Source organism: Sitodiplosis mosellana, unplaced genomic scaffold (genome assembly GCF_009176505.1).
Source record: "Sitodiplosis mosellana isolate CC-2019 unplaced genomic scaffold, AAFC_SMos_1.0 Smas_scaffold_6226, whole genome shotgun sequence".
Taxonomy (NCBI): domain Eukaryota; kingdom Metazoa; phylum Arthropoda; class Insecta; order Diptera; family Cecidomyiidae; genus Sitodiplosis; species Sitodiplosis mosellana.
Window position 1 is genome coordinate 22750194 of NW_022601467.1, and position 22575 is coordinate 22772768.

The 22575-nt window shown below is 36.6% G+C and overlaps 2 protein-coding genes across 4 annotated transcripts in view; one reads left to right on the plus strand and one right to left on the minus strand.

The window, feature by feature from the left end:
• The window catches only part of LOC129578436 (cuticle protein 19-like), a 16882-nt gene extending 15218 nt beyond the window's left edge, over positions 1 to 1664 (plus strand). Inside the window, exon 6 of the mRNA XM_055466988.1 lies at positions 950 to 1664. Within this exon, the coding sequence (XP_055322963.1) occupies positions 950 to 1092 (143 nt within the window). The 3' untranslated portion in view covers positions 1093 to 1664. The remainder of the gene's footprint in view (positions 1 to 949) is intronic.
• A 1571-nt stretch (positions 1665 to 3235) lies between these two features.
• Positions 3236 to 20949, minus strand: LOC129578437 (uncharacterized). 3 transcript variants are annotated; one of them, XM_055466989.1, is made up of 5 exons: positions 20798 to 20947; positions 14809 to 14872; positions 8479 to 8678; positions 7211 to 7490; positions 3237 to 3807 (listed from the first exon to the last, which is right to left on the minus strand). In XM_055466989.1, exons 2-5 carry the CDS (start codon positions 14830 to 14832, stop codon positions 3781 to 3783), a joined length of 531 nt encoding a protein of 176 aa, XP_055322964.1. In that variant the 5' UTR covers positions 14833 to 14872; positions 20798 to 20947; the 3' UTR covers positions 3237 to 3780. The 3 variants fall into 3 exon arrangements, with proteins under 3 accessions (XP_055322966.1, XP_055322964.1, XP_055322965.1); XM_055466990.1 differs by having other exon boundaries at positions 14809 to 15305; XM_055466991.1 differs by lacking the exon at positions 14809 to 14872 and having other exon boundaries at positions 3236 to 3807; positions 20798 to 20949.
• Between the last annotated feature and the right edge of the window lie 1626 nt (positions 20950 to 22575).

Here is a 22575-nt window from a genome sequence, read left to right on the forward strand (position 1 = left end):
CCCGAAGACATTTCGGCAAATTTGCCAAGATTTGAATATTCATCTAAAATATTGGCACGCAATTCTGTTATACCCTGTATATTTATTTGCAAAATGAATAACAAGATCTTGGTTTTAATTCTTCTTTGAAATATACTGCTCTTAGTTTAAATTAAATAAATAATATGAGCATAGCATCCAAAATCAAGACACAGAAAATATTATACGAAAAATTAATGTAATTTTTAAACAACATTTGATAATAAAAATTTGATTGGCGCTTCGAGATATTATGCACTTATTTGTCGTTACTGCACCTGTTTTAAATTGAATAAAAAATATGAGCATAAAATTCAAATTCACCATAATTCGTTTCATCACTCAAAATGTATTAAGAAAAAAAAGCAGATTAGTAACTCTACATTTTATGTAGTGCTAAAAAACGGTAAACGGTCAATTGATTCGGATAGCACCATAATCGACATTGACATTGATAGTAATAAAAAATATATCGTCAAATAAAGACATTTGTCGATTTTCCATATTTTTTTCTTCTCTCAATGCGGTTTCATTGTCAGTAAACCATCTCATACCAAATCTATCGCAATTTTGGGAGGAGACGAAAATTAGTCGATGTTGTAATGTTCAGACTGATGTTTTTTTGTATCATTTTGATGCAATTTGAAATATATTTGAACGTTTTATTAAAAAATCACGAAATTTCTTGAATCATTTTGTACACGAAAAAAACCCGAAAGATACGCAACGAGATACATGCGTTGATGGACGTAACGAAAGTAGTAGCACGATCACAGTTACCTTCAACTAATTAAAATGATTGGAAAAAATGTGTCATTGATCATACGAAATAAAAACAAGGGTTTTCACTTAACAGAAAGCATTTGTAATGGGCTCTTTTTAAGACATGTTAAAGTAAATTTCGCTCTTTTTCTTCCATTTTTGATTATAGTTCACGCCGCTGAACCACACTATGCCGCACCAGCATACGGCCATTACGATTATGATGCCTATGACAACCACTACGCCTATGAGCCACACCATGGCTCATATGAACCTCACCAATATGAACCACACCAATACTCACACTACTAGAAGGTGAACCGCGCTGAACAGCAAGCCAATAATTTAGAGCACATTTGGCCAGCAATCCCATCATTTGGAATTAGATCAACCGCCGTTTTTTTGTACATTTGAATAAGCAGCAACTAAATTCGATAGAAAATTCGAAATTTGAACAGAAGAGACACATACTTTATTTAAATTATGTAACTTTTAACCTAAGGGAAAAAAATAAAATCAAAGAAGAAGAAGAAGAAGAAACAGACGCTGACAATGACATCTCCCTCCGTGACGTAATCTTTTTTACGGATACCGGAAGGATATTTGAATCGACCATCAACACAAACGGACTTTCATGATATATATATATATATATATATATATACAGGAAATACATCGTGAAGTAACGCTGAACGACTTTTTTCATTGCCAATACAAACAAATCTATCAAATTTTTGCACAAATGTAATGACAACCCTTCAAAATTACTTTATACTATATATTTAAAATTGAAGAATGAAAACTTTTTTATATTTTTATGATCGAAATTTTATGAGAATAATGTGAACGATTTATAAATAATAAAAAGAATTTTACACAAAAAATATCGGATTTTTTTTCGACATTATATTGGTCGTTTTTTACCTCAACCTCAAAAGGAGATGAATTTCCTTAGAATAAGGTGCTGAATTAACATGGCTTCGATGAATTGAAACTTCAAAACAATGCTAATTACCGTAAAGCCAAATAGTTTGGACATGAGTTTTTCTATTGAATGATTGAAATGGTGTAATTTAAAATGATTGCCCTAGAAATCGTCCAGAAAATCAGAAAAATAATAAAACCGTGAGCAAGTTTTCAATAAATCATTCGAAAAATGATTTTTTTACTTTGAAATTCAATGGAACCACCATGGAGGTGAATGATTCCAAACAATTCCAATCCGGAAACGATTACAAATTTGTCGATTGGTCAATAACAAGTACTCAATTTCGATCAGCAATAATCAAAGACGTGATTTAATCAACCTCTTTTTAATCTTGATAAGAGTGATAAAATTCGTTTTAGATAAAATTAATGATTAGCATCAGTCAGCCAGCAGGTGACGTGTGATGTTTTTGAGTAAATCCAAATCTCTACACTGATTAGCTTAAAAAAATGTTTACTACTATTTTAGTATGGGCATTATTGGTTAGTCCGATTTTCACGACTTAATGGCAACCAAAAGAGTTAGAAATCAAGCAACGAATGATTCGTGGAAAAGATGCGCAACCAGGCCATTTCAAATACGAGTTTTCACTTCGAAAATTGTATTACAGAGACTTGAAGATTATTTTTTTTCAAATCTTACATCATGAAAATTCAATTCCAATTATATATAACGTATATGTTATTTTCTAAAACCAATTTAGATTCAGAAAGAAATTATTATTCATTGGGTTTCTGTACTCTATAAACAATAATTTCTTACCAAATCTAAATTGGTTTTAGAAAATAACACGTCCAAATTAGATTTCAATGATGTGGGCAAATAATCTTCAATTCTTTGTAAAACCATTTTTATACAAACAAAGATTCAAAGGCGCGCCACGTATATAATTGTAACGCCTAAACAGAGGCAAAATTAATCAGAGACAATTGAAATCTTTCGTTTCCGATCCAAGAGCTACCGGATCGAAGACGGCTCTCTTGTCTGTTTTTAATATCATGAATATATTGAAAACTTCACAAAGCTATCGAATGATCTTTTCGCAATAAATCAAAACGGCTCAAGTTTTCAAAAGCACTTTGAAGCTTTTCAAAGCCTACCTAAAGCATAACCCTTGTTAATTTTTGTACACATGCAATGCAAACGTTTTTTGAGACTTTATGGTCATGAATAAATTGAATGAAAAAAAAACGTTGTGCAATACGTCACCTTGACATTAGAATTAATTACATTGAAAATTCGCACCAAAAAAGGGCAAATCATGAAATCGAGTGAAATTAAAATCGCATTTGAAAAAAGCATTAAACAGCAAAATGATGAGAAATTTGAAATTCAATCACAACAAACCTGGCACAGTTCAGTTCAATAATGAAATGCTTCGCTAAGGTCGAAGCTTTGTCTCTATGTATATCGGTGAAGTGCGGAAAAAAAGAAAAAAAAAACAATGAATCATTGATTTATTATTACAGAGTAGTTTTTTGTTTATTTTTTTCTCTTTATTTAAATCATTTTCCCCTCATTCACATGATTTGATTGTCGGTCAAGCCGATTACATTTATAATTAATATCTTATCACACAACTCATTTATGTACATAGAATTTGATGTTGCACAAAAGCAAATGTGCCTCAAATGTGCCTCAAATGTGTGTTGGAGGCAAAATTCTAGACATCGGAAACGATTACTTAACTTAAAAGTATACAGAAAGAGAGAGAGAGAGAGAGTGGAGGGAAAAAAGAATTGAAAAATTATTGTACCACATTTCTAGTAACCTCAATAATGTAATATTTGTGTGTGACTTCCTTTCGCATCGACATTGAGCTGTGTATTTGTGTTTGTATGTATTTGTTGGTTACATTGTGGGATGAACCATGCTGACTAAATGGTGTGGAAGTAAATGTTACACGCTACTGTCTCCGTTTCTCCTTGCCATCATTTTCAGTTTTCTTCTTTCAAATGATTCTAATGATAAAAAAAAATTGACTGTATCCATTTCTTAAGAGTTGACATTGCTTATTGTGGAGCTCGAGCGAAATAAAACTGCAAAATCAATAAATGAAAAAAAAAATATGTTTGTAAAAAGATAAAAAATTATTACAATTGAAGATTGGTTTTGTTTCCATTCGTCGAAAATGAGTAACAAACACAAACTTCAAAAAGTCAGTATTGTTTGTGACTATGATTTCTTTCAATAGAAGCCCTGAATGTATAAGCGCATTTGCGTCAATTGAAAACTAAATCCATGTAACACTCATAAAAATGTAAATAAAAATTAAACATTCACGAAAGTTGCAACGAATGAGCCGTTTCTTCACATAATTATCGATTACTTGCATGAACTTTAGGTTTTCATTGCTTTGTATCGAAAAAAAATGTGAACTTGTTGCATACTTAATTCATAATCGACCAGCATGCACCAGCCAAATATAGTCATACATTGACTAAACATGACATTGTGTGCCAGAATAATGTAGGGTAGGGTGGGGCTAAACCGGACAGTTGCCGTATCTCGGAACCAATTGCATGTATCGAAATTTGAATACTTTCAGTTTGTGCGGCGTCATGTCAAACGAAAACGTCATAAGTTTTGATGACATTTGATGGCGTAATAGTGAGTTAGCATCAACCGAGTGCAGACGTATTATTCTTTTCGCTCAAAAAAAATTTGAAAAGAAAAGTGTTTTTAATAGTTTAAGTTGTGCTCAATACCGTGAATTCAAAAAAAAATCGATTACATTTAAGTGGAGTTTTTTTTGCGTGTCATGTTCAAAATGTCTCGGTGGGGCTAAATCGGACAAAAATACATAGGGCCAAGCCGGATACATCATTTTTTGTTTTTTCATTGAGTTTAGTCACAGTGAACACGTACAAAATGCTTACACATGATTTTTATTGTGTTTTTACAGCAAAATGGTTCGCAAATACAAGCGGAAAACGGCAGAGGTTGACAAATCCAAGATGAGAGAGGCTGTTCTCGCAGTGCGTCGTGATAAATTCTCGTTACGAAATGCTGCAAAATTGCATGGTGTCAGCAAATCCACATTGTCTGATTGGTTGAATCAAACAAATGAAGAACAAGCAATGAAGGGTGAAGTTACAGTGTTGACGAAAGGACATAAAACAGTAAGAAATGTTTCAATAAAATGTTCGAAATCTGTGTTTTGAATAATTGAAATAATTCTGTTTTTAATTTGCCACAGATCTTCGCTGCAGAGGCAGAAGAATCATTGTCTGAGTATTTGCTAATCAGCAATCAAATGTAGTTATATGTATACCACGAACAACACGAGGCAGTGTCTCGGCAGCACCAACAACTCAAACATCAGCGAGCCGAGAATCACCGAGTCAAGCATCAGCGAGCCAAGCATCAACCAGCCGCCAATCAACCGGCTGTCAAATGGAACTTGGTTCGGGCGATGAAGATTGGTCAAAAACTTGTTGCATTTGTAGCGACAAATTGCTGGCAAAGGAACGCTTCAAAGTTTGCACTGAATGTCGCCACAAAGCACACATCAATTGTGTTCGAACCACCGACACCATTTTCACGTGCTTCAACTGTTTTTCCGCGGAAGAAAGCGATTGTGAAGACGAATAAGTCGATTTTTTTTACTTTTTCTAATTTTTTTCATAATTTTTTCTAAAAAAATTTCAATAGCCATTATTTTTACAGTATTTTCAGTAAAATATAAGATTTTTTGTATCCGAAAACTCATAAATATATTAATAAAGAGCCTAGTTTCAGTTTATACTTAAAGAATATGCATATTTATGCACAACCCCTGCACCACACTAACAAAACAAAGTAAAACACGAATTTGCGATGAGCGCATTCAGTGAAGTTCATTTCAATTCTTTACGTCGTTAGACGCACTCATGAACGCGACAAATTGAACGCATCAACAATGTTCCGTGATGAAAGAAACATTTTTTACTTATAAAATTGATGTTTATCACGTGCTACGCTCTCACAAAAATCAATTTTGCACATTCGTGACATTTTTATTTTTTTTGTCTACTTTATTAACAAATATAAAAAAGATTCAATAATACATTGAACGATCTGTGTCACAACTTTTGACACTTGTCTCGTAGCGCTAGAAGTGAGCTGTCAGACGCTTACATGCAGGGCCTTTGTATTTATGTCATATTTATGACTAAAATCGGTCTGTCCGGACTAGCCCAAAACTTTTTTGAAATTTCGATTTCGTGGTGGTCAGGTTCTGGGGACATAGCACCAATACTGGTGGATATTTTTCAAAATTCGAACCCACTGTTTTGTAGCTAAGGACATTAGCTTCAAAATGGTATCCCAAGCGCGACTCCACACTTAGCTTCTAAATGTGACACCGTAGTAAGTGTGGGCATACGTTTTGAGAATAAGCGACAAAGAGAGTGAAAACGAGTGCGCGTGTATTAGTCGCTACATTGAGAAGCATCGCATCAGGCTACTCACTACCACGTGCGCACTTTTTCCATTCTCTTTGTCGCTTATTCGCAAAACGTATGCCCACACTTACTACGGTGTCACATTTAGAAGCTAAGTGTGGAGTCGCGCTTGGGATATTACACTTTTCATATTATCAAATTATTGTGAAAAATTTGCCCAAAAAACTGAATCCGTCCGGTTTAGCCCCACCCACCCTACTCAATAAAATTTTGTAAAGATCCTATGTGTTTACGTACCGAAAAGAAAGAAAAAAAATCGAATGAAAAATATACCGAGGAAAATCCCGAAAAAAATGACGCAGATAAAAAAACAATAACAGCAACAAAACAGCATCATAGGTGATATTGGAGAACAAATCAGGCAAATCAAAGTACAAATCGTGACTTAGCATTTGATTGAAAATTATGAGCAGCGCGCGATCGAGCGAGCGAAAAATACAAGACCGAAAAAAAACTGTTTGCTTCGTGTTAACAAATCGCATATTACATCTGTCACGAATACGAATGAATAGTGAAAAAATGCAAAAAAAAAAACACACAGCTACAACAGCGGCAGCACAACGTAACACAACAACTGTAAACTAAATTAGCCGATTCAAGCAAATACACCCAGCATATCATTCTTATTTTCATAATTGCTTTTTTTCAAGAAAAACTAGACATGATTTTCGAGATATTTGTTTCCTTTGTTTTTACCTAATCCACATCGATCAAACGGATTGTTTTGTTTCTCGTTCTAGCTCAGCCGAGGCAAAAATGCGCGCTGTCAAAAGCGTAAATGAGTTTGAGTGATTTGTTCGGGCCAATTTATAGTACGTCCCAGTGTAAGTTCACATTAATATGCTGTCAATAGAAGCTCGATGGATTATTAATGAAACCAAGGAGATTGGATTGAACTGGGCTTCAAATCAAATTGTGCAAATCTGATGTCTACTTTTTTTCATATCGAACGAATGAGCGTTTACTTTCCTCTCAGTTCGCAAATTTAATGACTTACCACATAATACGGAAGACCGCGGTATTTATCTTTAAAAGCAATTATACTATATTTATTGGCTTTACTATAGTAATTTTTGCTAAACACGTCATTTAAATACTGCTGCTGGTGATATTGTTGCTTGGCGGATGATTTATAGAACTTTGGTGGCACATCCACAAAGAATCCTCTGGCATTTGTCTCTTTGTAGCCATTGTTAAAGTCTTTATCGTTTGGAATTTTGTTCGTTTCAATGTCATTGTTGTCGTATCGTGGACGCGATGGTGGTGGTGGCACATATCTACAAATAGAAACCAAAATGAATCATTCGGTGAGAACAACAAAAAATATGTAGATATTGTATTGGAATCAGAATCAGAATGAAATTTGTATACATATAAAAATTATCTTGATAATATAAAATAACATCAATTAAATCATTCATTCATCAGTTAATTAGCTTGAATATTGTTCTTGTCCTTGGGGTTGTTCAGTGATTGCTTTATCGCTCTCAGCATCTCATAGGATAACTGAACGAGATAATTCAGCTGGCTGAGATGACGCAGCGACGCATCGCCCGAGTCTGTGCGATACACATACACACAATGCGCCCAGCGGTATCCGTATACACTCAGTCCCATTTAGTGACGCGCGGCATCGAATTGTGTGTGTGTATCACAAAGACTCGGGCGATAGACTTGGGCGATGCGTCGCTGCGTCATCTCAGCCAGCTGAATTATCTCGTTCAGTTATCCTATGAGATGCTGAGAGCGATATAGCAATCACTGGGATTATTATAGTTGTTGCGGTGATGATGCTTATAAGCATCTCTACGATTTATCGGCTGTGATACAAATTTAGGCCCTACAATCGGATTTAATTACGAATGATCCTTATATTTTAAGCAGAGATTGCATATTTGCTGCTGAGTGGGCCTGAGCTGAGCTGAATTTGCTAACTCAGGCGCCTGGACGGGTATTTTAGCGCACTTACTGGATCGCTAGAATCCACCCAAATATAATTGATAAACAGCGTTTATTCCAGCGATCCACAACAATTTTGCACCATAAGTGCGCTAAAATACCCGTCCAGGCGCCTGAGTTGGCAAATTCAGCTCAGCTCAGGCCTACCCAGCAGCGAATATGCAATCTCTGATTTTAAGTGTATGTTGAGTTTAATCCAATTAGGCGCCCACTGTGCAAACAGCCGATAAATCTTTTCAACATCAAGAAGGTACTTCAATTTGGTGGAGAAGTTTTTTTGATTTCAAGTGGTGTGATTTGGTTTACCTGTATGGATTTGGATTTGGAATATCATTTGATTGGTCTTCCCAAACGGGTGCCGGTTCACGGAATGGTGGCTGTGGCGGTGGAGGTCGTGGTGTTGTCGTTAGCGGCCGAATTGGACCCGTGTTCGTGTTGAAATCCACACGAATTGAATATGCCGTTGCAACTAACATTGACACCAAAACAATCAGAACGCACATCATCTGCAACAAATTAAAAATGACAACAAATTTGAATGTGAACGCTTTTCGCGTATATATGGAAGTGCTCGAATCAAACAATAGCATCCAAATTGAAGCGATAAAATGAGAAGAAACAAAAAATTTGAAATAAAATTATTTGATCGACAGTATTTTGTTGGAACTAGCCTGTTTGAGTTCAACACTAGATATGGAGAAGCCGCGTCATACCGCGAATGATGTGTGCAATCATGGCGCAAGGAAATCAAACACCAAACAAACAGGCAAATTCTATGCAAAAAAAATAACTATTTACATAAATGAATTATTTGCTCAGGTTTTGTGTACTTGTGCTTGTGCTTGTATTTGTGTTTGGTCGTCATTTTATTTTCATTTATTAATAGCTCAATTTGATTGTTATGACATGATCGCGCGAGCGAGCAGGCATATATGAAACAAGTTCAACCGTTTTACAAGCATTGTCAAGACAAGCAACAGTGATTTTCATAGTGGCTGACTGAGTGACACGGTCAGAATTCAGAAATGCTGCTGCTTCTGGTGCTGGTGTTAGAGAAGTTACGATAATTATGGGATTTTTAGTGTGTTTGCGCGATGTGAAGGTTGCTTTTAATTCGCCATTGCAATAGGCAGAGAGAGGGACAGATAGAAAAAACAGCCTATTCCAACGACAATAAATATTAGTGACAGTTTGTCGCGTGAAGCAAAAGAAGCATTATTTCCATGAGAATGCTCACACTGGAACAGCAACAAAGAAAAAAAATAGAAGCTCGAAAATTGTATTGACGTTGATTGTTATATGGTTGACACATCATCATCATCGTCGTCGTCGTCGTCGTCGTCGTCGTCGTCGTCGTCAATCGATTGAAAATATTTCAAACCATTCATTCAACTCAATTAACGAACGAACGAACGATGGCCGAGCGAATGGGCGGATGGACACGATTCACAGTTTCAACATAATAAATTCTATAAAACACGGAATACGCTCCGTGCGATAGTATCGCAAAGTGAAGCTTTGATGAATCAATAAATTGACTTCTTAATGGACGAATTATGGCAGCTTGATGTTTGTGATGATTTTTTTTTCAATTGTTCAAAACGAAAATTATTGTGGAGGCGATAAGAGAGTGCCCTTTAAATGCTCTGTCGAACGGATGAACACAAGCGTCCATCCATTTCCATCACATTCGGTTTGTTCACATTATGACCATTGTTTCAAATGGACTTATGATTTCATGTACCAGAAGCGAGAGATACATTAACTTGAGAAGATGAAAAAAAAAATTATTAAATAATAAGAGGTAAGAGGCGCGTTGGTTTGCACTGAAGGAAAAAAAACATACATACACACTGAATTTCAATACGAATGAGAAAGTCAGCGGAATCGGATCGACGATGGCTAAACGGAATGACGAGGAACTCAAATTCGTAGAAAACAAAAAGCATCAAATATCAGATTTGCAGCATGCATATTGTTTCAGTTGAGGTAGGTCGAAGATGCAAGATATTGTGCCTTTTTTACCTTAGACTTCTTATTATTATCTAACTATTCGCTCAAATTAATAATAGCGCACGAGCGTTTGTTTGGTGGTAATTGCATTTATTTAAACTTTTGGCTCAATTTTCGGAAAATGAAAGCCTATCTACACACACACAGTTCATGAAACCCCATCCACATTAAAAGCACCATTGATGACTCAGAGCAGTGCAGAGCATAACAAAATACACAAACACATTGTCGAGTGTGCACAATAAATGAAGAATTTTATCGGTTTAATATTTTGGTGTGTACAATTTTAAGCAATCGTTTGTTGTCTTCATCGAACAAAAAGGTATGAGGTGAACGCGAAATGAAAGACACAAAAGCATTTATTCGAAGTCAAAATCTCCGCGGAATTAGTTTTTATTTTTTTTGCATGAAAAGAAGATTCAACGCTCGATTTTGCTCTTGTCTTTTTAGGCTCTCTCTTGGTTTTCATCAGTTTCATTTCTATACACGTAGCTCAACTCATAGCTCACGCTCAGCCATACACACGTTTTGTGTAAAAGATCAATGAAACACATAAAGCATAATTAGATAAGCAATGATTTCATTGTAAGATGTACACTGTGCCCCAGTATGGTTTTTTGTATATTTCTTTTTCCCTTTCTTTCTTTCGTAATCGTACTTCAGATTCAGTATGCTATTCGCATAACATCGTCGTCAATTTTGCAGTTATTTAGAGAAGAAAATCTCTTTGTAACTTCTTTTCCTCTTAATGTTGCTGTTGTTTAATCGATTTCGAAGCGAAATGTTTAGTATTTAGGTGCGGTGAAAGATGTGGAGCAATTCCTTTTTGGTTATTTGAAAAATTTGCAATTAACACTAGCCGCGCATTAAAAAGTGAGCAAACAATAAATGTCTATTACTCTGAATAACTGCCTGCGTGTGTGTGGATTTGTTTGTTTGCGATTCGCATTCAGATCGATTGAATAATTCATGTGCTTCGGATTCGATAATGCCATTGTAAGAAGAGAGTCCCTAAAAGAAAATCCACTCGAATATTATGCGTTTTGAGTGTGCTCGCATTCCCCCCGTTTCTTTTGCAGCTTGTTATTTGTTTATATTTCCCTTTGTTCGACATTTAATCGAAAAAGCGTGTAGAAAATTTGTTCTGCTTCGGCACGGCTCACCGTTCATCGCCCGATTTAAGAGGTGAAAGAAGAAATGAATGCAAAAATGCAACGGGCAATGTGAAAACCGCGAAATGATAAAAATCAAAACATGTTCGACGTTATTTGATCGAGCTGTTATCGATACACTGGCGTCGATTGGCCTACCATTTGTCCGCTAGCATTTGATCAACCAGATTAAAAGATAAAACCGAGCGCAATAAGTTTAAAGCACCCAAACGAAAATATTTCTCCTGGAAGAAATGTACCAGCAAATCGCATTTACATTTTACGCACGGATAATTAAACTTGCCGTATGATAAACAAAGACAATGATAAAATGGCGCTACGGGCGATGGCAATAAATAACAAAATTAATTCATTTCTTGTCTAGTCCATTATTGAGACAACAAACGACCAAAATTTTATCGAAATAGAAAAAGAGAGTAAAAAACCAACGAGACCGAACCGCGTGACATGACATACGCATACAAAATATTTGAGAAAAGTATCCATTTTGCATTTGAGTCGCGCGGCAAAATAAATGATTTTTGAGCAAAGGAGAACTAAAAACAGAGGGAAAAAAATAAGAGTGTAAGCAACGCACCAAAGATCGAATATGATCAAATGGAAACGCGCACATCGAACGAGGCGTGGGACAGCAATGGTCTGTGCTAAAAATATCGCATAATAAAAGGAATATAAAATTTCTTGAAAAGGTAAGAAATATCACAGCCGAATGATAAACGGCAGAGATTTTAAAAAGTGATATAAATTTATTGCAAACAACAGACCCGGGTGTAAGAGGACATTTCGTCGCTTAAAAAAGCAAACAGCGAACAACAACAACAAGAAAGAATTATGTATAGTTTGTCGCTGCTACGATTGTGAAATCAAAATGCCGTTCAACTGGAAAAACTGCGCAACGCGCGTACATACATGGGTGTATACACACGCACGCCAAAAATTCAAATCGCATAAATTCGAGTGAGCGAGAGAACAGAGAGACGGAGATCGTACGCATACTCAAAATATCTTAGTGCATTTCTGGAATAATGAAAATAATCCGCAATAAAATAATTCGATTGCAACGGCAACAACAAAATCATATGCCGAACTGAACTGAACTGAAATAAAAACGCAATTATAAATCGAGAAGCACAAGTACTATACGGCTTTACGCATACACCCGAGTCTCGTATACACTTCTCATTTTTGATGATAATGATGACAAAACACTAGTACACAGAAACGTGAACGAATAGTGATTCGATTTGAAATGCAAAATGCGCTGCTGCGGTAAGGTGGCTAATGTTTTTTTTCTTCTTCATTCAAATCCTCCGTATGCGCTGACTGTTATTCCAAATGTTTAATAAGCGCAATTTATGTGCCAACTATTTCGAACTACTTTGTAAGCAATTAGTTGATGTTTGAGATTATTTTCTCATCGCATCCAATGTGGTATTTGTTCAGATTCGTTTTTTTTGCGGTCAGAATTTGAAATGCCGCATCTCTTGAGACAGAATTGGAAATCCAGAAAACTGAATGAAATTCATTCGAGAGTAATGCGTTTCGACAGCTAAATTGGCACACTGACACATACCATAAACACACAAACACACACACTCATTGCGAAATAGAGAAAGAGAGAACACCCATGAAATGAGCAGCAAAGCAATCAAACTCATTTGAGATTCTCTTTGGTTACACAAATAGGTGATTTTCTTATTCAATTCCTATGAAATCAAACTATTGGGTCTGGGAATTAGTTTTTCCGATTTTTCAAAAAATGGCGTAACTTTGCATGGTTGTATCAGGCAATACTTTTTTCTTTTTCGCATGAGAGGTCTAGTGTCAAACTACAAAAATCACCATCTATCATTTCATCGAAGTGTAAATGACCAATTTTTTTGCGCCTTAAATGTGTCAAGTTTTGTACCGAAAAAGCAACATTTCCGTGAAGCATTAATTTTTTGCTTTCATTTGAAGAAAACTGCGGCTGAAGCGCATCGAATGTTGGTGGAAGCCTATGGTGAGCATGCTCCATCGGAACGTACATGTGAACAGTGGTTTGCACGGTTCAAAAGTGGTGATTTTAGCACGGAAGACAAGGAACGTCCCGGCCAGCCAAAAAAGTTTGAAGATGCGGAATTGGAGGCATTGCTCGACGAAGATTCAAGTCAAACTCAAGATGTGCTCGCCAGAGCATTGAATGTTGACCGAAGCACAGTTGGATATCGTTTAAAGGCCCTTGGTTTCATTCGCAAGTTGTCAAATTGGGTACCACATGAATTGACGCCGGCGCAAGCTGAAAGGCGTTTGGTGACTTGCGAAATGCTGCTCGCTAGGTACAAAAAAAGAGGTTTTCTGTATCGAAGTGTCACTGGTGACGAAGAATGGATTCATTACGATAACCCCAAGCGCAAAGCATCGTATGTTAAGCCCGGCCAGCCAGCAACATCACAGCCAAAACAAGATATCCACGGCAACAAGGTAATGCTGTGTATTTGGTGGGATGTGGAGGGAGTGGTGTATTATGAGCTGCTGAGAAGTGGTCAAACCATCGATGGGCCTCTCTACCGACAACAGTTGATACGTTTGAAACAAGCTATCAAAGAAAAACGAAAGAAATGGGAGACCAGAAAAGAGACATTGATTTTCCTACATGACAATGCTCGGCCACATATTGAGAAATCGGTTAAACTACTTGGAAAATAGCGGATGGGAAGTTTTGGCTCATGCCCCGTATAGTCCAGACCTGGCTCCTTCCGACTACCATTTGTTTCGATCGATGCAAAACCATCTGAGCGGAGAGCGGTTCTCTTCAGTTGAAGAAATCAAAATTTGGCTCGATGCATTCATAGCCTCAAAAGACGAGGAATTTTTTAAGGCAGGCATCCGTCAATTGCCCACATTGTGGCAGAAGGTCATCGCTTCCGGTGGACAATATTTTGATTGAAATCTAATTTCATTTTGGTATTCAAATAAATGATTGAAAATTTTAAAAAAATCGAAAAAACTAATTCCAAGACCCAATAGAAAAAAAACCACCGCATAAAAATGCTCCGAATCGCATGGAATATTAAATTGTCGCCATTAATATCTGAGTAAATGCTGCTGATCAAAAATTGACGTGCACTTTATTTCTTGGTCGCAACGTTCTAGTTTTCGGTGGGCATGCATTTTAAAGTTAAGAAAAATGTTGTTTCCAATTAATTTGAAAATGTGCTTTTTTTATCATCCTGAGAACATGTGACGATAGCGGTGTCGGTGGCGGCTGTGGCATTGACGATGGTGGAAGTGGACATTTGCATTGCATCGAATAATCCAAACCGATCTAATCGAAATCAAATGGACGTTGTTTGTTGTGTTCGGTTCGAGTTTCGCAAAAATTGCTCATTTGCCGATTGCAACAATGCATCAGCAATGAGCTCGCTTATTAGTATTATTGCTGCACGTTTATTAAATATAAATGACTTACCCTTGAAGATGACGTATAGTCCATAGCTGGTTTTTTTTGCTGAGTGCGCGCGCGTTTTTGCTGTCTTTACTTCCACAAGAGATGACGGCAGCGACCACGACGACAACGACAACGTGTTTCAAAAAACGGTAGGCAATGGGCAATGGGAACGATGGAAAGACAGAAAAAAATGATTGTACGAAATAAATTTTCGTATTGAGTACAATTGTTATGCTGGTCGTGTGTTTTTGAGCAAATATAGATGTCTTAAAACTGCCTGAATTTAATTCAGTGACTCTTTTTTTCGCCGTTGAATATCGCGTTTCTCTCTCTTTTGCATACTGTCTCCTTTTTTAGTCTCCGCTTTTTAGCGTGTTATCTTCATGTTATGTGCTTATTCTTGCGCAAAATTCAGCTGTGACGAACAAGCAACCATTTGATTTTGACGATGTTCTATTCTATCTTCAATGTCGTCGTCGTTTCTGTCAATTACTCTGCTTGGCCTGCCTTGGCTTCAACTATGATTTAATAATGAAGGTCGTGATTTGTATATTTTCGTACTCAAATTTCGATTGTATATTCTGGTTTCGTCGATGATTCTTGTTCTACAACTCTCACAAACTTGCGTTTTTGACCAAAGCTAAATCTTACTCAAATTATTGTTCATCAATTCCGTTGATATTCAAGTGTTTTCCATAAATTTTCCTATGATTTCAACTGGAATTTTGTTTGTTGTTATCAAAAAATGATTGAGATAATATACAAAGCATTTTCTATAATACAACTTTCAATTTCATTTTAATATTAAACCGACAAAAAGAGGCGTAAATTGAGTAGTTGGAAAAAAAGTTATTTGCAGCCGGTCGCGGAATGTATGAATGCAATTTACGATTGCAAATCATAACATCATTCGAGCCGCACGTGGTGTGTGTGTGTGCTTGTTGTTGTCTTCTAGATTTCATTTTCATTATTGCCCGTATTGTTTTCAAAATGTTGGCCATAGAGAGAGAAGTGAAGCCAGTAATTTTCTGACGCTATTATCAACGCATATTTTTTTATCCGTATGTGTGTCTGTATGTGCTGTGCCAAAATCAAATTGTAGTTTGCATTTCATATGCGCGCATGTAAACGCTCTTCAAATTACATTATAACAAATACAATTTGATTTGCTGTTCACACTTTACCACACATTGATGGCTCTTTGTTTCATTGCGGCGGTTAATAAAAAAAACAAGACCGAAAATAAAGTATGGCAAACCCGAACATGAACTATAAATCACGACTAGGTCCTAAGCAAAACATGTACAAAACAAACGGATCGTATGAAATTTCAGTTTTGCGTGAGGAAAAAAACAAGGGACATGTCGAAAATGAAGCGGTGAAGCGTGTAACAATCTAATACAATATGCATGTGTGTATCAGAACTGGTTTGAAGGCGCTCTTTATTCACTGATCCAAATTATGGCTTGGCTAGATTCCTTCGATGGCACTAGCGAAAGGTAGAGAAAAAAAAAGTTTGCGTGTTTCGAAAAGACCAAACAAAAAAACTGACGAAATATAGACGCAACAAAAAAAACACATTGATGAAGATTCACCCTCCAAGAACACCTTAGATGGTCATTTAGTTAAAAGAGATTGTAAAAGTGAAAATGTTTTATTGCTCTTTAACGCGCGACTGTCGCATTAATTCACCGCGCCGGCAGCAATAGCCTTTGGATGATAGGTTTTTATGGTTGCAATTTGGTAGTTCATCGCTTCTGTCTTTTAATGTCAGATGTGTCAACTTTGTATCCTCCTTATGGCAATAAATGATTTCAAATTTCCTCAAATTTACATTTTACCAATGGGTGAGTCGGCGCATAAATGATGCAGTAATACATAATCTGATTGCATAATTCAGGATCGCGTTCAGCACTCGAAGGGATCGCCGATGGACGACACAGTGGATTGAATCAATGAACGTTTCATTCAATTCGACAGATCGTTGCACACATCCAATTTGATTTATAGCCTGTCTGCCGAGAATGGTAACAAAGCGAAGAAAAAATTGAGCAAATCAGGCGGTGAGAGCAAACAAAGCGGACCGACGATGACGAAGAAGAAGGAGTGTTTAATTAATAGTCTGATAGTGAGTTTTTGAGCATTTTCGATGTGCCATAATCATTTTTTTCTTCGTTCGTCTCTTCTGGTGTTTTGTTTTGCATTTTTTGTTTACATTTGAATAAATGAATAAAGAGAGCGAACGAAGCAAAACAGTGCACAAAAGACATGCGAATACACTTGTCGAAACTGATCAACATATAAGCGATGCGTTCGTTTGACGCGACGATTACGAAACGATCGTTGATTTTTCATAGTTGTTGGTAATTGATAATTTTTCGCAGTATTTTATATTTTGGCTTGGCGAGAGTGTGGTTCGTGCATTCGTTGAGTGTCAGTTTTTACCAGGCATTTAATTTACAAACAATGAACACATGCTTGCGAACGTAAATATCATATGAATTTATACCATATTTTTTTCTCTCTCGTCAAACAACTGAAAATCTTTCTTGCGTTTTTATGATTTCAAACCAAAAACGAGTATGCATTTCATTTGACTCGGTTTGGACAAATCACATCGCCATTTATTTCGTCGAAAATGCTGTGCGTGTTTGAGAGCAAAATCGAAACGTCGCCAATCTCATGCATGCCGCAAAAAGGGTTTGATCAGTGCCACGCATTGAAATCTATCTGTTTTTTTCCTTATTGTTTTAAATTTGATTATGGCCATTCAATGCAGTTCTTTTATTATGCAATTTAAAAATCTAATATGATGAAATGACTTGTGCATGATTGTGAACACTTTTTTTCAATCTGAGTTTAGTTTCCCGGTGGTTCGATGAGTGAATATATTAACAAACAGGTTGCAAACGGATAGCAAAAATGCTTGAAATAAACAACAACGGCAGTAGCAGCACAGATTGCATCACACAAAATGTGGAAACGAGCAAAAATGGAACGAGCAAGCTTGCAAATTGCTCGCATTTATGAATGCACCGATGTGCGCGACAAGGTTGAATTTGGCGTTTTGGGGACAAGATTTGAACCAAATTGCCTGTGTTTATGTATTTTTCATATCATAAACACGAAAGCGATTACATTGAGAAACCGATCGGTTGACGGCCACCACAACATACACACATATGCGACGTAATATTGGTCTTGAATGTTATCAGTCTGCCTTTCTTTTCGCCGCCGTTGAACTATCGAAAAAGTGAACCAGCCAGCCAGCTATCCAGACAGATCGTGAGGTGACATTCACGTGAATCTTGTTTTTTCTTTAATGAAATACTTCTTCACAGATACTATTAGTGAATTTTTCAACCGCTCATCTTCGCATTTTTTTCGCTCTCTTCTTCTTCTTCTTTGATATTCTTTGCTCCACACGATTGGATGGCAGTAAATGTTCAATCGGAAACCATATTCGTGCGGATTCATTTCGGCAAAGGGCGATTAAAAGTTATGAAAGAAATGTTGAGTTATCGATCAAATTAATCATTAAATAAAAAGAATTACATTGGTAATCCCGAAATTTTCCGTACCGTTGGCCTGCGTTGTCCGTAGGTACTTTTGGTTATTTTTTGTGAATTTTCTTGAAATAAAGGCAGTGAAAATATAATAATAAAAAAAAGTGAAAAATCGATCACTTTAACTGAAAGTTCGACAATTCTGTATGAGAGGTACCCGTAAACCGATCCTCATTGGCTTTAAACTTTCTGAGGTTTCATTTTTTGGAGAAAAAATAAGATTCTGAAAGTTTCATCTTGATCGCATTTGCAGAAGTTTGGTTTTCGGCCCTCAATTTTTTCCAAGAAAATTTCGACAAAAATTGAGGGCAAAAAATCAAACTTCTGCAAATGCGATCAACATGAAACTTTCAGAATCTTAGTTTTTCTCCGAAAAATTTAACCTCATAAAATTTGAAGCCAATCAGAATCGATTTACGGGTACCTTCCATATGAAATAGCCGAAAAATCGAAAATTTTAGTCAAAATTTCAAAAAGTTTGTATGGGAGGTACCCCAGGGTCAAATCGAAAATGGCTCATCTTCGAACTTAAACTAAGTTTTTCGGATACAAAACTTTTGGCATTTCCAGATTTTGATTATCTCAATTATTTTTTGAGTTATCGGCATACGAACGGAAAAGTGTCTCAAAAAGTGATTTTCTACGCGTTTCATGAGTTTTTATGATGATCTAAGCTAATTTTGCGAAAATAGTTTTCGAGACCAATTCCTATACTTTGCCTTGACACGTTGTGTACGGAAAAGTAAAAAAAATCGAACAACAAATTATGCATAACGATGAAAAACCTCGAAAATTGCCACGATTTTGTGCTGTGTAGTTGTGCTTTTTTCGTTCGTTCGTTCATTTTGTTGCATTGTTCCCGTTGAAGGCTTCTTCGATTTTATGTATTTGTATGGCTCTCGATCAATTTAATCGTCATCGTAACCGTTTACCTTTAAATCAAGCAGAATTATTAATCTCAAACAAATTATCACGCGAAGCTTTCGCGCAAACCGCCACTCTACTAACGATGGCGCAATTAATTTGGTAGTAATTTGATCTTTCTGCACCTCATTATACTTTCTAAACGATTGACATTTAATGCGATATCATTATAGCATTGGTTCTTTTCGCGGATTCGAAATTGATTGGCCGTGTGTACAGCGAAAAGTGCCGATTGAAGTAAAATCAACAACATCACTGACAACGAGAAAAAAAAGAAAAGTCACCTGATTGGATCCCGATGGTTTTTTTTTTTTTTGGAATGGTCAAAGCCGTCACTTTTTTTCCTCATTGACGTTGATCAAATTTGACATGCAATTGAGTACTCGATACTCTTCCAATCGATTATTATGCTCGAACATTCAACTTTTGTACAGTTTGGGTGTGCATTTTTTTTGCCTTTTCACTTCTTTTCTGGATTGTGACTCGGTCAGCGAGCGCATACTCGTTGTCGCCGTGTAGTGTGCGCATGTTCTTTTTTTTTCTTTTAAGGCCTGTAATTTTCGCATTTTAATCGTTACAGGTTACACAATAAATTACTGTTTGGTCTTATTTTTATTATTTTTGTGACGTTTTACGTTTTTCCATTTTTCTTTTTACAAGGTCTGGCATAAAGTTGGCTCTGGTCAGCATTCAAAACAGCTCTCTGTGTTCTTATGCCATATCCATGTCTCTCTTGCTTTTGCCATCGCTATTTCCACTGACTCGATCTCGTACATTTTATACATAATGTAATGGTTTTGGTTGTTTTTTTTCTGTCTCTTTTTGAAATGTTTTTTTTTGCTTCTTGGTTTCTAGTTGAGTTTCATCGAGTTCTTCGTCTGTTTTCAGCACCAATGAATCGGGCCACTTTATTGTGCAATCCAGTTGAATTGATTATGCCGAGAATGGTGTGCAATGAGACTGGACCAAATTAAACATGCGAACGAATTTAACCTTTTACTATATATCAACAACGGTACGCCGCGTCAATAGACGAGACGAGCGAGAGACGAGAACAAATTCGAGCTTGCGCGACTGGCGCGCGCACACACACACACACAATGCAAAAATTCGAGTACAAAATATGTAACCACTTAAAGTAATCAACCATCAGATTTAAATTTTTTCCTTCTTTTTTGGGGCCAAAAACAACAATAACGGTGCACTAAATAATGAAAGCGAAAATTCTGCGCAGAAGAAAAAGCGGCTGCATTTAAATTTAAACTTCGATCGACGTTTTGCAATTTTCATTTTTTTCTTCCAACCGAAATTATCGAATTTTTCTTCTTTTTTTTCTCTTTCTGTATTCCATTGATTCGATTATTTTTCACTCAAGCGATTATGATGGATTCAACAATATGTGTTTACATTTTTGGTGTAAACCCGACGACTTTAATTTGACACTACGCGAGAATAAAAAAAAATAACGTGGCGCGCGCGAGTACGAATCAAGACCACGGCAAATTATTGTGTGAACTTACTTATAATCTCACCAAACGCGATGACATCAAAAGGCAGACTAAACCTAAGCTGGATCAATTTTTTCAACGTTGTGTGTGATCACGTTGAAAATCTCATTGCCTGCTGTTGCTGCTGCTGTTGCTTCTTCGGTTGTTATTGCCGCTGATGCTGCCGCCGCCACCGCCGACAATAACAATACGCCGAAGCATATATATTATTCAATTTCATTGCAAGACTGTGTGGTCACAAAAGCAGACGAGCACACAACGCGTCCCTCTACACATAGTACACACAGAGAGTAAAACAGAGAGAAAGAAGCAGCTATGTTCGGTTGGCTCGCGCTTACTAGCTTGACGATGACGACGACGCGCACACACAGCCAACGTAATCACAAATACATCACAATAGATTAGTTGGATCTTCAACAAAAGCAGAGAATCGACTACATACACAAATACAGCATTGAATGGAATCGCGTTTATTTCCACAGTGCAGTCGAGCAGGCAGGCAGTCAGGGCAAACTGCAACAACAACAGCAGCAGCCACATCTGAGCCGAGGCTATACCGCATTGCCGCATCTTTAACGCTATTAAACATCGGATTTTTCACTCGACAGCTTTGAATTTCATAAGACGTTGATATTCTTCTTCTTCTTCTTTTATTTACACGGTTACCAAACCGTGATTCGAGGCGCAATCCGCAAGCGATGCATTACATCGAATGGATGTGATAAGGTGCATTATCACCAGTGTGTGTCGACACAGTGCCATATACGTATGCGTATGTGTCTGTGTGTATGGATGTGTGCCGATATGCACTTTTGATTTTTATGTCACCGATCTCTCAACCGATATATGCTAATAATGTATACATACTTCAGTCAAATAAGAAACTCGATACCGTGTAAACAAGCCGAATTTGTCGATTCTATTTGTTGTCAACTATGTTAAACCGGCATCGATTGCACCAAAACGTGGTATGCATTCATGACGAACATCGTCACCGTTTACGTCATTTTCATTTCGACTGAAATGTTATTGGATTTATCAACTTAGTTTTGATTTTGGTATGCACGGTTCACGCCTATCATCTGTGAAATTCTATCGAAATCTTTTGTTTCATTGTTTGAAAAAATTGTACTATCGTGAATTGAATATGTGATTAGTATGTTGTGCATTGTTTGCTTTGGTGTCGTTGGTTGCGAACTGATGTTCGTGATTATGAGCAATTATCGTGATGATAGACAAAATACAACACAAAACGACATTATCCTCTTGCCTGCAATGAGGCACCGTGTCATTTAGTATTTAATTAAAATAATGAATGTTTTCATTTTTTGCTGTTGTTTGTGACTGATTTGTTTTTTACTTCTTCTCTTAACCCTTTTTGTTGTTGTGCATTTCGGCAACCGAAACAATTAGGTTGCTTGACTTGACTCTCGACTTGACACTTCAACTTCACTGACGAGGGAAGCAATTCAAGTCGTTGAAATGCACTATTAAAGCAAATTGGACGCACACGCTCGTTCGCACTGAGAGAAACAAAAGCCACGGCAAAGAAGAAGATGATTGCTTGGCATTCATGATAATAAATAAAAACAAAAACCTTTACCACTGAAACATGACTCTTAATTTGCATGCAACTTATCGCGTGATTATCCAAGAAAATAAATTTTTCCTGATTTGAAATTAATAAAAAAAATGAGTTCGAAATAATAACGACAATGAAATTTCATTTTCATTTCGCTTTTCCGCTGCCGCCGCCGTTGCTCTCTCGACCATTTGTGATACTTGAAAGT